The 17,119-nt window shown below is 27.3% G+C and overlaps 2 protein-coding genes across 2 annotated transcripts; both read right to left on the reverse strand.

Annotated features, from left to right (window-relative positions):
* Window positions 1-3,995: 3,995 nt before the first annotated feature.
* On the reverse strand, window positions 3,996-5,373 carry LOC124431121. Its single transcript, XM_046978591.1, has 3 exons — window positions 5,116-5,373; window positions 4,756-4,903; window positions 3,996-4,623 (listed from the first exon to the last, which is right to left on the reverse strand). The coding sequence occupies exons 1-3, from the start codon at window positions 5,192-5,194 to the stop codon at window positions 4,374-4,376; spliced, it is 477 nt and encodes a 158-aa protein (XP_046834547.1). The 5' UTR covers window positions 5,195-5,373; the 3' UTR covers window positions 3,996-4,373.
* Window positions 5,374-6,654: 1,281 nt separating this feature from the next.
* LOC124431120 lies at window positions 6,655-14,840 on the reverse strand. Its single transcript, XM_046978590.1, has 5 exons — window positions 14,538-14,840; window positions 11,113-11,377; window positions 10,322-10,423; window positions 7,335-7,460; window positions 6,655-6,855 (listed from the first exon to the last, which is right to left on the reverse strand). Exons 2-5 carry the CDS (start codon window positions 11,276-11,278, stop codon window positions 6,758-6,760), a joined length of 492 nt encoding a protein of 163 aa, XP_046834546.1. The 5' UTR covers window positions 11,279-11,377; window positions 14,538-14,840; the 3' UTR covers window positions 6,655-6,757.
* Between the last annotated feature and the right edge of the window lie 2,279 nt (window positions 14,841-17,119).

The following is a 17,119-nucleotide window of genomic DNA, read 5'->3' on the forward strand; positions in this document are numbered from 1 at the left end:
AGAAAACAAAAAAACAGGGAAACAAAAAAAGAAGAAATGGAAAACAACTATTTCGATCTTATCGATTGTAATATTAACCTCTCTCTCTCTCTCTCTCTCTTTGAAAAATTGTTTCTGATAGGACAAAAATAAGATAAATAAAGAAATAAATATATAAATAAATAAATAAATAAATAAATAAATAAATAAATAAATAAATACATAATTTTTCTGACGCATAAATGAATCTCCGTAGAAACAGTTAAAAAACATGAATGAATGAATGAATGAATGAATGAATGAATGAATGAATGAATGGATAAATATATGTAAGTGAAAAAAATAAAAAAGAAGAATGAAAGAGGGATATGAGAGAAAACGAAAAAAAGGAAAAAGAAAAAAAAAAGAGAAAAAGGAAAAGAAAGAAAAGAAAAAGAAAAAGAGAGAGAAGAAAAGAGGAATAAGAAAACGGAGTTAGATAGATAGATAGATAGATATAGAGAGAGAGAGAGAGAGAGAGAGAGAGAGAGGAGACACATTGGAATGTCATGCCTGGTCCCAAACGCAGGCATATCGAGGGTTGTCGCCCTGAAATGGTTGGCACGTGTAACTCTTCGTCGTCCTTGAGGCCCTCACGCTGAGTGCAAAAAAGATGCCTCCACGACTTTCTCACGATACTTTTTCTCAAATCATCGGTTATCTACGTACATGTATATATATATATATATATATATATATATATATATATATATATATATATATATATGTATATTATAAGTATCTACATACGTATATATCTACGTACGTATATGTAGTTATATGTATGTATGTCAAAGTTCAAAACGGGAACTCCCTTTTGAACTAATTACGATTGAGAGACGATTGATAAATCGTCTGTCTCTCTCTCTCTCTCTCTCTCTCTTACTCTTACTCTCCCGTTATATTCACTCTTACATTCTCACTTTCACTTTTCATACACGATAAATAACTTACAATTACGATAAAAACCAAAATAATTATTAATCGTGTCGATTAGAACGATATTATTATAATTATATTTATTTCTAAATATATGTATAATTAGAACGTATTAAATCGTAATCATTCGAAGGCATGAGAAATAGAGATGTATATATAAATATATATACACATAAAAAAAAAAAAGAATTGAAGAAACCAAATTGAATATTGCAAAAGGTTAAAATTAAGATTCTCGATGAAGGAATTAAAATTGAAAGGGAAAATAAAGAAAGCGTGGAGGAAAAGAGGAAAGAGAAGAAAAGAAAAGAAAAAGAAAAAAAGGAGTAGAGAAAAGAAGAAGGAAAAAAGAAGAAGAAAGGCAAAAAAAGAAGAAGAGAAAACATTGAAAGAACAAGAAAGAGATAGTTAAAAATGTCTCTTTAATCTCAAATTTATGTGTTTATCACATTTATGCGTTTAATATATATATGTGTGTGTGTGTGTGTGTGTGTGTGTGTGTGTGTGTGTGTATGTGTGTGTATGTGTTTGTGTGTGCGTTTGTAAAGTGTTCGAAGAAAAAGAGTACGAGTATTTTTCCGTGGATCATTTAAATAAGCAATCGCTAACAATCTAACAAGTCTTCTAACAAGGAGTTTTGTTTTTTTACTTTACTGCGTATTATGTATTTATATTACGACAAAATTATAATTATATCGTGAATAGATAATGTATAGAAGACATTAGTTAAAAAAAACGTGAGCAGTCAAAGGTTCCTCTAATTTTATTTTTTTTTTCCTCTGTCTCTCTCTCTCTCTCTCTCTCTCTCTCCTTTTCTTTTTCTTATCTAAAAATATATATATATATATATATATATATATATATATATAAATATATATAATATGTAATATGTGTATATGTATACATATATATGTATATAGTACATATGTATCTCAAGAATATTCAGGTCGAATTTGATGTTAAACCTATCGTATCGGTTGTTACGAGAACCTCCCGCGAGATAAAAAAAAAAAAAAATGAAACAAAGTAGAATGAATTATTGTTACATATGTGTAATATATAACTAAGATAATATATAATGTAATGTAAATGTAATATATATATATATCTTTTTTTTTCCTTTTTGTAATACATAGAAAAATTATCGAAACGAATAATTTAGATTTATTTTAAAGAGGTATATTTCTATTTCTCATGGCCATTTAGAGATAACAAGAAATAGAATGAATTATTTTAGTATAAATGTTGAACATGAGAAATCGTACATACATACATACATACATACATACATATATATATATAGATGAATCAAATAATGACGTCTAAGTTATTAAAGATGTTAGATCGTGTAAATTCCATTATATGAGATATATACGTATGTAATACGTTTACGATCTTTCGTCATAGTTAGGCTAATTTATGATAAAAATGAAATTTACATGGACGTGAATTGCGTTTTCTCTTGAAACTTATTCCATCTAAAATCATCGTCCATCGAATGAGAAAGATCGAGAATAAAAAAAAAAGAGGGAGAGAGAGAGAGAGAGAGAGAGAGAGAGAGAGAGAGAGAGAGAGAGAGTCAGAAAAGTAGTGGGAGTAAGACAGAAGAAGACAGAAATATTTTATTATAGAAGCCAACGGGGCCCGGATTGTGCTCCGCCCTACGACACGTGCGTGACCTTGACTTTGAGCTTCAAAGGCAAACCCTCTTGCTTACGTACATACATACATACATATATACATACATATACATATATATATATATTTTTATATTTATATTTATTATATATTTATAGAAGACACGAGTAAAACTTAAAAATCAAACGAAATTCTTTGAACTTGCTCACGAAAATATTTATCTCTTTCAACAACTAAAAAATCTTCTGATAACGTTTAAGAAAGAAATAAAGAATGAAAAAAGGGAGAGAGAAGGAGAGAGAGAGAGAGAGAGAGAGAGAGAGAGAGAGAGAGAGAGGGAAGCAAGAAGAGAAAAATAAAAAAAGAAAAACACAAGAGAGAAGAAACGACAAATAAAAAAAAATATTGTGATAAAATGACATACACACTCTCTCTCTCTCTCTCTCTCTTTCTCTGTGTCTCTCTGTCTATAACGTAACGGAGATAATTAAGAAAAAAAAAGAAAAAATAATAAACGAACAAAAAAGAGCAAAAAAAAAGATCATGTTTTGTTTGATTATTGAAATCAGCCACACTGTTGCAACTATTTATATATATATATATATATATATATATATATATATATATATATATATATTTATTATTATGCGGTTAGTATACAACACTTAAACGCATCTCGTTGCTGCTTCTATAAACAGTCTGACATTCTAATGTGTCTACGCCGGTTAAAGCCGCGTAGAAGTTCAGTTCAGAGAAGTGGGGGTGCACGTGGGGGCCACGATAAAGGACCACCCATTTCGGCCCAACGACGACACGTGTACGACCTTGACTGTGACCTTCGCTACCTTGGTAGATCGCTTACCCCCCGAGATAAAGAATAAGGGGGCTCGGGTCTGCTCTATTTTCGAATCTGGCTGTCCCTCTTTCATTATTTTTTTTTTTTACGTTTTTTCCTTTCTTTTCTTTTTTCTTTTTTTTTCCTTTTCTTTCCCCCATCCCCTCTCTCTCTCTCTCTCTCTCTCTCTCTCTCTTCTCGAAGTCTTTCCTTTTTTTCTTTTATCTCTTTTACTTTTTTTTTTTTATTTTATTCCTCGACGAAAGAAATTTATATAAAAAAAAAAAAAAAAAAACAAAAAAGAAAAGGGTGAGAGAGTTGGATCGACTTATTTTTCACTAATCGTTTCTATTGTTACTCATAATCAGGCTAATCAATGTTCTTCTTAACTTAATTAATTACTATTTGTTTATATATTTATTTATTTTTTTTTTTTGCTTAAGAGAAAGAGAGAGAGAGAGGTGTGATCTTGTTAAAAGATAAAAATATTATTAAAATGAAAGAATTAGGAAAAGTAAAAATAAAAAAAAGAAAAAGAAAAAAGAGAGAGAGAGAGAGAGAAGAAGAAAGTAACGAAAAGTAAATAAGAAAAATATATTGAGAAGTGAAAGAATGAGGTGGGGAGAAATAAGAAATGATAATAATAAATGAAGATTGTCTGTTATCGGTCGTGATAAAATAATGAGAACAAGCAAGAACATTTTTATCCCAGTGTAATTTTATTGAATGCAATTCAAGATTAATTGACTCGAATAATTAACAATCAAGCGCAGCCCTTGTCACGATTTCATTGACCCAGTTTTCTTTTACGTCGCACGAAGAAGCGTTCATTTGCGCGATGAACTTTGACAAGAAAGAAGAAGACGAAGAAGAAAATGATGATGAAGAAAGTTCTATTTAGATATTTCCGCTTAATTTTCTTCGTTCTTTTTGTTGAATAAAACTACGACGAGGACAAGGACGACGTCTTCGTCGCGAAAGTTTTCAATAGAGAACGATAATCGTCGCTGCAACAACAATTCGCTATAAGTCGATGTTCTCTGCAACTGTTGGCGTGTAAAAATCGACAATCAGCCAATTTGCACTGATACGGCAATTCTTCGATGTAAGGATTTGTGCAACAGCAAGCATCGTGTAACAATTTCTCACTGCAATAGGGATATATGGAGCTATCGCATAGCGGACACTTTCTTCTGAAAAAAAAAAAAAATGAAAAAGTGAAAAAAAATCATTCGAAAATAAGAGCGCGTACATTGACCAACGATATCGTAGATATAAGAAATAAAATAGAAACTCGTTCGATAAAACGAAAACAGTATACTTACTTATCGATTGAAGGGTACGGTCGGTAAATGTTACCGACCGATGGTACATCGTAGTACTGGCGAATATCGGCTCGAGGCTCCGGAGTGTAGAAAAACTTAGCCCCTGATGATTGATTATCCGACAAGTCACTGCTGTCGTTCGGGTTATCTATGGTTAGGGACAAAGATTTTTCTTTTTTTACAAAATTGAATTTATAATTCAAACGCAATATATGCTATTACACATTATTCCTACAATATTAATAAATAAATTAAAGCGTATTAATTCTATTATTTAATAATATTTCTTTTTAATTTATATTAATATAATCATTGAATAATATAAATTATATTTATGATATAATGAATTATACGACTTACTTGATACACCCAATACGTTGTTACGGAGGATAAATATCACAAATAAAGCCACGAAAAGATTCATTCTATGTCGTCCCATAGATATTCTCAATTGGAACAACAAACACCACAAAGTTTTTCGAAGGAACGAAATGAAATCGTCGATCGTTTTCGTGAAACTACGTGAGATTACTCAACCACGTATATCTGAGATACCTTATGGTGGTATCAAAAGTATTCACGGAGTCCGTTAGTTGAAACTGGTTATATGGCTTGATCTCACTGACATCTTCACATACACACAAGCAAAATGAACGAGTAGATAAGTAGAATCATATATATATATATATATATATATATATATATATATATATATATATATATGTATATAATACTTAATGATAAATTACAAAACGAAAAGTAAATGAAAGTAGAAAAAAAATTTATATGAAGAAAATTCTTTTGAATATTATTAGATGTTATTAATCGCCAATTAAATTTGTCTCTAAACATCATACACGTAAATCCAATTTATTATTTTTTTTCTTCCATGTTCTTTTTTTTTCTTTTTCCAGGGCAAAAACGAAAGTAGGCTCAATGAACGTTCGTCAAGATAGAAAGTTCGTCAATATTAGCATATTATCACATTGACCTTCTTATCCATTCACTAAAAGTGTAAAATTCTGACGATTTGTTTGTTTCATAGACTTACGAATCCTTAAGCACACATTCAATTCTAATTAACATTTTTGATTGATACATGAACATATGACGTTAATAAAAAAAGATAAATGAAAAACAAAGAAATATGCAAAATGGATAATGTAATAATTCTCGTGTGAATGAGCTCGTGAATTTACATTAGTGTGCGCGTGTATGTGTATGCGTGAATTAAACAACGCCGCTAATCGATTACAATTCTTTATATCAAAGTCTCTCTTTCTCTCTCTCTTTTTCTTTCTCTTTCTCTCTTTGAAATCGTCGTCAATTTTATTTTACGAGAGGAAGTAAGCAGAGAGACAATATAAATTGTGACGTAAACAGAAGGAGAAGAAAAAGGAAAAAGAAGGTTCGCGTGTCGTCATTAAACTTAATCCCAGAGTTCTTTCTTTTTTTTTTTTTTTCTTTTTTTTTCTTCTTTTCTTTTTTTTTCTTTTTTCTTTTTTTTTTTTTTTTTTATTATCATTTCCTTCATCCATACTTTATCATTATCTTTAAAATTCTAATCGTTTTATATACGTCTGGCTAATTATTTTTGTTATTTGTCGTAATCATTAAAATTTCTCAAAGAATTTTATAATGATCAATTATTAAATTTAACTTTCGTTCAAATTCGAACGTCATTAAAATAATCATAATAATAAATAAATAATGATTACGTTTAATCGAACTGCTTAAAACTGCCGTTTGTGTATATATTAAAATAATTGAAAAATTCATTCTTTGCCTTCTTGGTTCTTTTTTTTTTTTTTTTTTTTCATTTTTTACTTTGCTTCCTTTGATATATATAAAATTGGAAAAAAAGAAAAAGAAAAATGAACGAACAAACGAAGAGATTCGTTCATCTGTCAACTTAATATTATTGATCGATGTAAAAATAATTTATTAAGGAGTATAATCCTTACTGTACAAAATATTTGGTAAGATTTATTATAATCGTATATTACGTTAAGTATAATCCGAGCACCATCGCTAATATAATCAGGAACATTGTTAAATTTGCATCATTGCGAGATCCTTCGCCAGTTGCTAAATATTTCCCTGGAATGAAAATATAAAGAAAAATAACCAAAAAAAAAAGAAAAAAAAAGAAAAAGAAAAGCAAAAAAGAAAAAATAATAATTGATGAACAATTGATAAATCCAAATATAAATTATACTCTATCTCTGTATTAATATAATAACTACTATTAAATAATATAATTATTAAACAATAATTATACTATTCTATTATATTATTATTATTAATTTAAATATATTAAGTAGTATAATATATTATTTGCTATACTATACAATACTATACTATACTATACAATACTATACTATACTATACCATTACATTATTGTTATTATTATCAGTTTATCAATTATTATATAGTATAACAATTTTATAATTATATTAATATAATATAATTATAACATAACTATGAAGTATACTATAAGTATAGTATAGTATAGTATAATATATGATAATATATATATATATATATATATATATATTTCTTTCTTTCTTTAACTTACACACAGAAGCCAAATAAGAGTGACAACAACATTCACGTAATCTTGTATACTCTGCACAATCTCCAGCCTCTACTTTGCATTCTTCTGGTCCCACGCGACAAGTGTGTTCAACGAAGGGGAACACTTCTAAAACAATGGAAAATTTACGAACTAACAAACCACGAAATAGACATATATATTACATACATATTTCATACTATTAATCACGATTGTTCACATAATAGAATTTATATATATATATATATATATATATATATATATATATAAACTTAAAAAAAAATATAATATAATAACAATAAAAATAAAAAATAAAAGAATAATAAAAGTATAATAATTTATATATATATATATATATAAGAAATTTTGAATAGATGATTTTAATAGACTATTAAATAAACTCATATCCGAATAATAAACTTTTACATCATGCATGTAAAATAGTTATAATCAACAACCGGTTTAGTATCTAATGTGTGCCTATGGTTAATTTTCTTAAAGAGATAACAAAAAAAAATAATACTTCCTGTGTTGTTTCTTTACGTTAATTTACATTATCGTGTATTAGCTTAAAAAGGAGGAAGAAAACGTGATAAGATAGACAAAATTAAGCTAAACAAATAAAATAATATAATTCATTCATTAATAATAATAATAATAATAATAATAATAATAATAATAATAATATATATATATATAAAATAAACAAATAAAATATTTTCATATGCCTGTCAAATTAACATTTCTAACGTTTACAATATTAACATACTAATCAGCTGATTTTTAAAATAAAAATAAAAGAATATAAATTATCCTTTAATACGATCTCTCATGATAGACTTTTCCATTGGGAAAAATTCTTGACCTTTCTCTTTTCCATTGTCATTTGAAAAATAAAATTCATACATTAAGGAAGAAAGGAAAAAGAAAAGAAAATAAAATAAAATAAAATAAAATAAAATAAAATAAAATAAAATAAAATAAAATAAATAAAAAGAAAAAGAAAATCGTAAAGAGCCACGAATTTGTCAAATTATTTATTATTTCTCATACGTAAATAAGTAATAATTATTACATTATTACATGTATTAGAAATTTTAATAATATTACATATTAAATAATATAATTAAATAATAATTTAACCTATCAAACTTGGTAAATCCATTATTATTAAATAAAAAATATTAAACGTGAATAATTCATAAAAAAAAAAAAAAAAAAAAAAAAGAAAAAAGAAAAAAGAAATTTAATCGAAACTTAATATTGGCCAATATAACAAATACTTGTAACAACGATTGAAACGATTTTATACTTGAAATAAAATTACGTATATGCGCGCGCGCGCATACACACACACACACACACACACGTGCATAAAAAAAAAAAAATTGCATGTACATTAAACGAACACGAGTATACTCCTGTGACCGGTCAACAATGTCTTTAAGGTAACATGCAGAAAGTAACGAACTAAACGATCGATTCACGATCGATCGAATGGTTAAAAGGATTTTATGTATTCTGCGTACGTGCACTTCGTACGTGCAGCAACGCGATTTCATTGTTACTACCGGCTAAAGTCAAATAATGGCTTCTGGTGAGCTTGCTTAAATAATTTTTTCTCTTTTTTTTTTTTTTTTTTTCTTTTTCTTTTTTTAAATCATTCCTTCGATGTCTTTAACCCGTTCAATTAGCGATAATACGTTCTATAATCCATAATAATGATCTTCTATTTATCATTATTAGAATAGTATATTTGAATTCTCGAAGGAAACAAATTTCAATTACAAATCTCTTTAATCAATTATATTAATTAATTAATAAATGATTTAATTGATAATGTCTATCTCAATTATTAAATCGCACTTGTATCGTGTTCGTTCTTTTCTTTTTTTTTTCCTTTTCTCTTTTCTGTTTTGTTTTTCTTTTCCCTTTCTTTTTTCTTTTCATCTTTCATTTTTCTCTCTTTCAATTCATCGAAAAACTAATAGGTCGGACTAATTATTTTCCATTTAGATTTAAGCTTAAATCAAAGTTGTACGCAAAGTCTGGCGAGCTAATTGATTTTTTCTTTTTTCTTCTTCTGTTTTTTTTCTTTTCTTTTTTTCTTTTTTTCTTTTTTTTTTTTTTGTTATACTCACGGCAAATACGTCGCCGATCGTTATTATTATAATGGGATATAATGTCCTGTCATAGAGAGGATAGAACGAGACGAATTAGAAGTCGACATTAGGAACGATTCGATTATTATTCTTTCTTTCTTTTTTTTTTCTTTTTTTTTTTTTTTTTTTCTTTTTCTTTTCTATTACTATGCGCACACGTAAAAAGGATCGCTCGCGTACGAGGACATTCATTTTTCACGCACGAACTATCGTCTGAATGAGACTATCGTTTTTCTAACGCTTTTGTTATCTCGCGAATCATATATATATATATATAAAACGAGAGAAATCGTAATTCGAAAAAAAAAAAAAAAAAAAAAGAAAACTATGTTTTTTATCCCTGTATGTATGTATGTATGTGTATGTATGTGTGTGCACACCTTACATAAATATGATATTAAAAATACATGAATAAGTATTATATATGAGAAAAAAAAAATAATCTTAGATGAAACATAAATTCTGTATAAATTTTGTAAAGAAAAAAAAAAAAAAAAAAAAAGTATATATATATATAAACTGTAATTAATGTAGGGTTGTGTTTGTTCCGAACGAACTTTGATAAGAGATCGTAAAGAATGAAAGAAAGAAAGAAAGAAAAAAAAAGGAAATCAAGAGAAGAAAGAGAGAGAGAGAAAAAAAAAGGAAAAATTATTACACAAAGATAAGACCGAGAAATAAGTATGTCAACTGAAAAAAAAATCCCTAAACACCTTATATGTAAATCGAAAAGAAAAAAAGAAAAAAAAAGAAGTCATATCACAATGATAATAATCAAATTAGATAATTTTATTAATCATTGCAATATATGTATATTTATGTACTTACTATTGTAACTACCGTCGCAACAGCAATGATCATTAATGACGCTTCCATTCTTGCAATAGGTTATCTCTGAATTGGTGCAATGTTTACATCCTGGTATTGGACCTGAAATAATAATAAACCGTGATATAAAATAATCCAATCGAGAGAGATTATTTTGATTAAACGTTATTAAACTTTTACAAATATTGTGAACGTGATCCAAGTAAAAAAAAAAAAAAAAAAAAAAAGAAAAAAAGAAAGAAAAAAAAAGAGAAGATAAATAAAAGGTGTGTTAGACATTGACGTCGTTCAAAGAGATCTAAGTAAGTATATAACGTAGAGATCGAGAACAAGGTGATCGTTCAAGTAAAGCAAAGAACCCGTCAGCCGCCGCCATTATGTACATTACATATGTATGTATATTAACATAGTCCACGTTTCATCTCGACTATGTTACATCCTAAATAAGAACAATACACTTATCCTAAAATCAATCCTATTCGAGTGCATTCGTTTCTTCCGATCTTTCATTGTTCTGGATTGATCAGATCAAAGGGAGAGTTATTCTTAGTTAGATATGATAAACAAACGTATCCAGGTTTAAAACCATATCAAAATTGTTTAACTCGTACTACATTTCTACGATAGACTAGAGAACATTACAATGTAAATGCATAAACACACACACACACACACACACACATATATATACGTAAATGTACATGTATACAAATAAATTTACATAGGTATGTAGATAAACGTGTTATATGGCATTAATATAAATTTGTTAATCATTTAAATGATTATTTTACCAGGATAAATCTCGAGTTTTTTTGCTTCGTTGATCGCATCCTCGTAAAGGACTTCATGCTCGAGTACATATTCGTCGTCGGTATGATGATTGACAATTGTCAATGCCTTCATATAAGTCAATGTTGTTATCAAAATTAAAATCGTCAATCTAACAACGTTGCTCATAATAATAATATATCTTCTTCCATATTCTCTTTATGCCTTTAAATTAATTCTATTCAATCCTTAATTATTTATAAATCGATGATAAGTCCCTCGTGATTTCTGTTAAAAAATCAAAATATACAAGTATTAAGAAATTTAAATAAATAGATAAATAAATAGATAAAAAAATAAATAAGTAAATAAATTGTTTAAAAATTATTAATATTGTATTAAGGAATTATACTTCTTTCTTTTCTGTTCTTTTTTCTTTTTTCTTTTTTCTCTTTTATCTTTTTTTTTTTTCTTTCCATAACATCTAATTCCATATAATTATATCAATTGAGATTAATTTAAATCGCATGACAAAATAATATTTATATAATTTCAATGAAATTAGATTTCGCGATAAAGATTTCGAGTACGAATAATGAAACATTGGCTTAATTGTTTGTTATATAAATTTTTTTTATTTTATATATAAGCTTTACTTTATTGCGTTTGACAAAGAGTATTAACCTTGACAAAGGTCATTCTCAGGACACGTGTCCTAGACGAGAAAAGAGTGGAACGAAAGAGGGGAAGAGAAAGAGAGAGAAAAAGAGAGAGAGAGAGAGAGAGAGAGAGAGAGACAGGGCACGTTTTGATATCGATTCGTTTTCTTTCGATGAAGGGATGAATCATCCCTTACTACCCACGACTTAATTCAGCCACAACCCTCTACCTTGAGGGAGTATAAACGCTTTCTCGTAGAAGGGCAGTTCGTTGAAATTTTCAGATTCATAAAAAATACATTTTCTTTCTATCTATTTTTATTTTCTCTCTTTCTCCTTTTCTCTCTCACTCTCTCATTCTTACATTTCATATATAATAAATAATGATTAACAAATCGATTATCCGTAATCTGTAATATTCTTTTATGTGTGAATATTATTACTTTAAAAAAAAAAAAAAAAAAAAAAAAAAAAAAAATAACATATCGTAATATAAAAAAACATTTTATATTCTTATAATGATATTATACTAAATAATACATTATCATATACGTATATAAACTATATTAATAATATATTTAATATATTATAAATATATCATTAATTTATATATGTGTAATAAAATATAACAATATATTTAATATTTAATATAGCATATAAATATTATATATTGAAATAATAATTACTTTCATTTGATTTATATTGTTAAACTTAATTTATATATATACATATATATATATATATATTTTTCTTTTTTTTTTTTTTTTTCAAAGAAAAGAATGAAATTTTTCAGTTAAATTTTTCCACAAGAATACACAAGAAGTGTTGAATTCCGTAAGTTGTCGTGAGTCACTTGATTTAATGAAGTAGTTGAAGATCAAGAGGAAAAGAGAGAGAATAAGAAAGAAAGAGAAAGAGGGATGAGAGAGAGAGAGAGAGAGAGAGAGAGAGAGAGACAAAGATACAATCATTAATTAAAGTCTATTAAGAGTTCCACGCGCGAAATAAGAAGATATTCGTTTAATCAAATAACCAAGTCAATAACTAATATATATTAAATAACAAATTCCTATTATTATCGTTCATTCTAATATTTATTTCCATTTCTTTTCATTTCATTTTAAACTTTTCTTTCTGTCTTCCATCGAGTTAAGCACAAAACGTACGGAACACGTACGGCGAACTTAATTAAGGTATTAAGAACGATGTGGAAAAGATGAAGAAGACGATTTATCCACTTTAGGAATTACGTCACGATACTACTTGTTCTTGTTTTCTTCTTTTTTCTTTTTATTTTTCCTTTTTTATATATATATATATATATATTTTTTCTTTGTAATATGCTTCGCAGGAAAAAAGGGAAAAAAGAAAAAAAAAAAAGAAAACGCGAGAAAAAAGGAGACAGGAAGATTTTTTATTCCTCGATGATTTGAATTTTTCTTGTTTTCCTTTTTTTTTTTTTTGTTTTTTTGGTCTCTTTTCGTTTGTCCTTTTTTTTCCTTTTTCCCTTTTTTTCTAGTATCTATATAAAAAATCAGATTGGTAATATAATATAACAAAAATATTACTAAATTAAAATAAACAATAATATATATATATATATATATATATATAACTATAATTATATTATATAAAACATAATCTATACTATTTTATTAATTAAAAAAACAGAAAAAAAAGAACAAACAGTAGGTAATAAATTTTGTTCGAGAGGAATGAAATAAAATCTAAACAACATATAAATATATATATGTACAAAAAGTACATACACCGATACAATATAAAGTATTAACAATTCTATTTCATTTCTTTGTTCTCCTTCTTTTTTTTATTTCTATTTGTGTCAAATGAATATTTTTTGTTAAAAAAAAGAAAATGAACACTTCCGATAGGTAAAACTTTGAATCGATTTTCATTGATTAAGATATTTTACTATATCCAACCTTCTCTCTCTCTCTCTCTCTCTCTCTCTCTTTCATGTGTTCATGTTTCTTCTTTTTCGATGAATAATGAACGTAATTAAAAAAGTTTCAACGTAATCGTAACTTTACGTTTATCGAATAAAAACATTCGTTTCGACGTTTATATAATAATCTCCCATTTTCTCTTTCTTTCTCTCTCTCTCTCTCTCTCTCTTCCTGTCTTTCTTTCTTTTTATCAATGACTTTCAACCTCTGACATAGTTCCTATTAACGATCTCTCTTTTATTTTGTTCTTTAACTCCCCACCCACCCACCCACCCTCTCCTTCCTGTCGTTTCAAGAAACGTTAGAGAAAAGAAATGAAGAAGAAAGAGAAATAGGGAAAGAGAGAGAGAGAGAGAGAGAGAGAGAGAGAAAGAGAAATTTGAAGAGCATATATCACTTGGAGCCTTATCAAACAGGAAGTTTATCTTTCTTGCTATCGTTCTTTACAACAACAAACTAAACAACTCAAATTAACTCTGTGAAATGTGCGTGTATGTGAATATAAATATAAATATATATATATATATATATATATTACATACATATATCTGTATATATGTACGTAAGTATGTAACATATTTTTTAATATTAATATAATAAAATAAAAATAATATGCACTTCGAAAGTGCCTCTATGTATGTACATATACATATATATATATATATATATATTCGTATGTATATTTGGTTGTCTGTCTATATGTTTGTATGTGTCTCTGTGTGTATGAATTAAAATAAAAAGAAATATATAAAAATGTATATAAATAATATTAACACTATAATTTAACAAAGTAACTGATAGAATTTATACTTTAATACTCACCCATTTCATTCGTTACAAATGATATTAATAAACTTTTTCACATATATATATATATATATATATATATATATATATACATATATACAAACAAACAAACAAATAAATAAACAAACAAATAAAACACTTTCGCAGATCGTTGCACTTTAAGATAATATAAATATTTCTTACATATCTTCTTAAGAATTACATTCGAATTAATCTGATAATGAATGAAATTTTGTTAATTCAAAAAAAAAAAAAAAGGAAGAAAAGAAACGAAAAAGAAAATGCAAAATAAGTAAGAAAAGTGAAAAAAAAAACGTGACATGTAAATGCCTTTTTTTGTTCTTTTTTTCTCCTTCTTCTTCTTCTTCTTCTTCTTCTTCTTCTTCTTCTTTTTCTCTCCCTCTCTCTTTTTTTCTATATGTATAAATATATATATATATTTTTTTTTCTCTCAATGAACAAGCAAATAAATAAATAAATTTAAACTAGAAAAACACAGAATAATGGTATGAAGGAGAAACACGTGAAAGACAGAATGGCTGTTGCTGACGACGAATCGGCCGTCGATGTCTGCGGACTGCGTTGAACTGAGGGCTGAAGAGAGCATTAGGCGAACACAGTAGTATTCTCCTGGCATATCATTGATATACCCGTACGCTACCACTACTATTACTACTATTACTACTACTACTACTATACTATTACTAGTACTATTACTATTACTATTACTATTAAACTTCCACTACTAAACTAATACTAATACTAATACTCTACTATATCTTTTTTATACCAACATAATATGAATATAATCGGTGCAACACCATCACGTATACTTATACATATATATATGTATATATATGCAAACACGATCGCGCGAGCGCGCGCGCGTGCATACACGTACAAATATATATATATATATATATATATATACACATATATCGTCACGTTCGTACTGTTGTCGTCACAAAGCGATCTTAAATCGTACGAAAAACTCTTTTGCGTAACGATTTGCAACGCATCCTAACGTTCGACTTAGCGCACATGTAAATGTATATACATTCATACAGATCTATTTACACGCATATCAATATATCTATATGTGTATGTATATGTGTATAACAAAAATACATTGAAATAGCGGTATTATCGTTCGCGTGCCAGCTGTTCTAAAACTATTTAACAACGATTATGGCAATGATTCTAATTTTTGGTTTGGAATATCAATTGGAATTATTTTTAAATAAAATGAAGAACTTGAAAAAAGAAAGAAAAGGAAAAAATTGGGTAGGAGAAAAAAATTAATTAAATGTTAGAAAAGAGAGAGAGAGAGAGAGAGAGAGAGAGAGAGGGAATAAAAAAATTTTTTTTTAACGAAAAGTTTATAAAAGAAGTTTATAAGTAATATAAAAAAAAATTCTCTTTCTCTCTCTCTCTCTCTCTCTCTTTCTCTCCTTTGTTTTACTTATCTTTTTTGTTTTTTATAATTACCACTAAAGTAATATTTAATATAACAAAAAGGAAGAATATTTGAAAGTGAAAAAAAAAAGAAAGCAAAAAAGAAAAAAAATTAGAAAAGGAAACAATTCTTTCTATCGAAAAGAAAGGTCTAAAAATAGCTTTAAAATGCTCTCTCTCTCTCTCTCTCTCTCTCTCTCTCTCTCTCTCTCTCTCTCTCTCTCCTTTCTTCTGTCCTTTTTCTAAATTTTTTTTTTTTTCATCCGGTTTAAGTCAAACCCTTCACTTGAACATACATAAGAATAATAACAATGTCTGCGTATCTCTTCGTTCTCCTCGATCTTAGTTCATTCACATGAAATACATATATATATATATATATATATATATATATATATATATATATATATATAATGTCATACAATTCAACAGCTGACACCTGAAGAAGCGTATGAGACTTTGCGTACACAGAATAAATGAGTCTCTTTTCGTATATATGTTAGAGTATGTGTGTGTTCCCAGTAATGCACATTCAAAGAGGGGAGATACACCTGGTGTCAAGAAGTGGGGGAAGTAAGCGAGATCCGCACATTTTCAATGTACATTTGTGTGATATATGTTAACCATAGGGTGAAACATTATTATTACGTCACACGGTATAACGTGATCCTGAAATAGATATAAAAATAATTACAAACATGATTACTTTTTAATATTGAGGAAAATTTTAAAAGAAAAAGGAAACAACTTCATCGATTTATATTTTTCTTATATCATTTTCAAATATACGTAATAACTTTTAATATGGATTTCATTGATCCATCTCAATGTTTCTTATTCAATTCACATATACGTCGAGTTTTGTAAATAAAGTTTGTATGTTTTATTTTTGGTTTTTTTTTTTTAGGGTGCGCCACAGTGGCAAGCCCTTTTACGCTTCATATAACTTTAATTCTCTGTCACGCTCTATATATATATATATATCTGTTAGTTAACAATACATAATGCACATACATGCATACATGTATGCAATCGATCGATTAACTTAAATCTGATTGTCGATAAAACATTGAATTTGTATTTACCCGCCTAATCGTACTACGTTAGTCGATGTTAATGCTCACGATATTCAAAAGAAAAAA

Source organism: Vespa crabro, chromosome 20 (genome assembly GCF_910589235.1).
Source record: "Vespa crabro chromosome 20, iyVesCrab1.2, whole genome shotgun sequence".
NCBI lineage: Eukaryota > Metazoa > Arthropoda > Insecta > Hymenoptera > Vespidae > Vespa > Vespa crabro.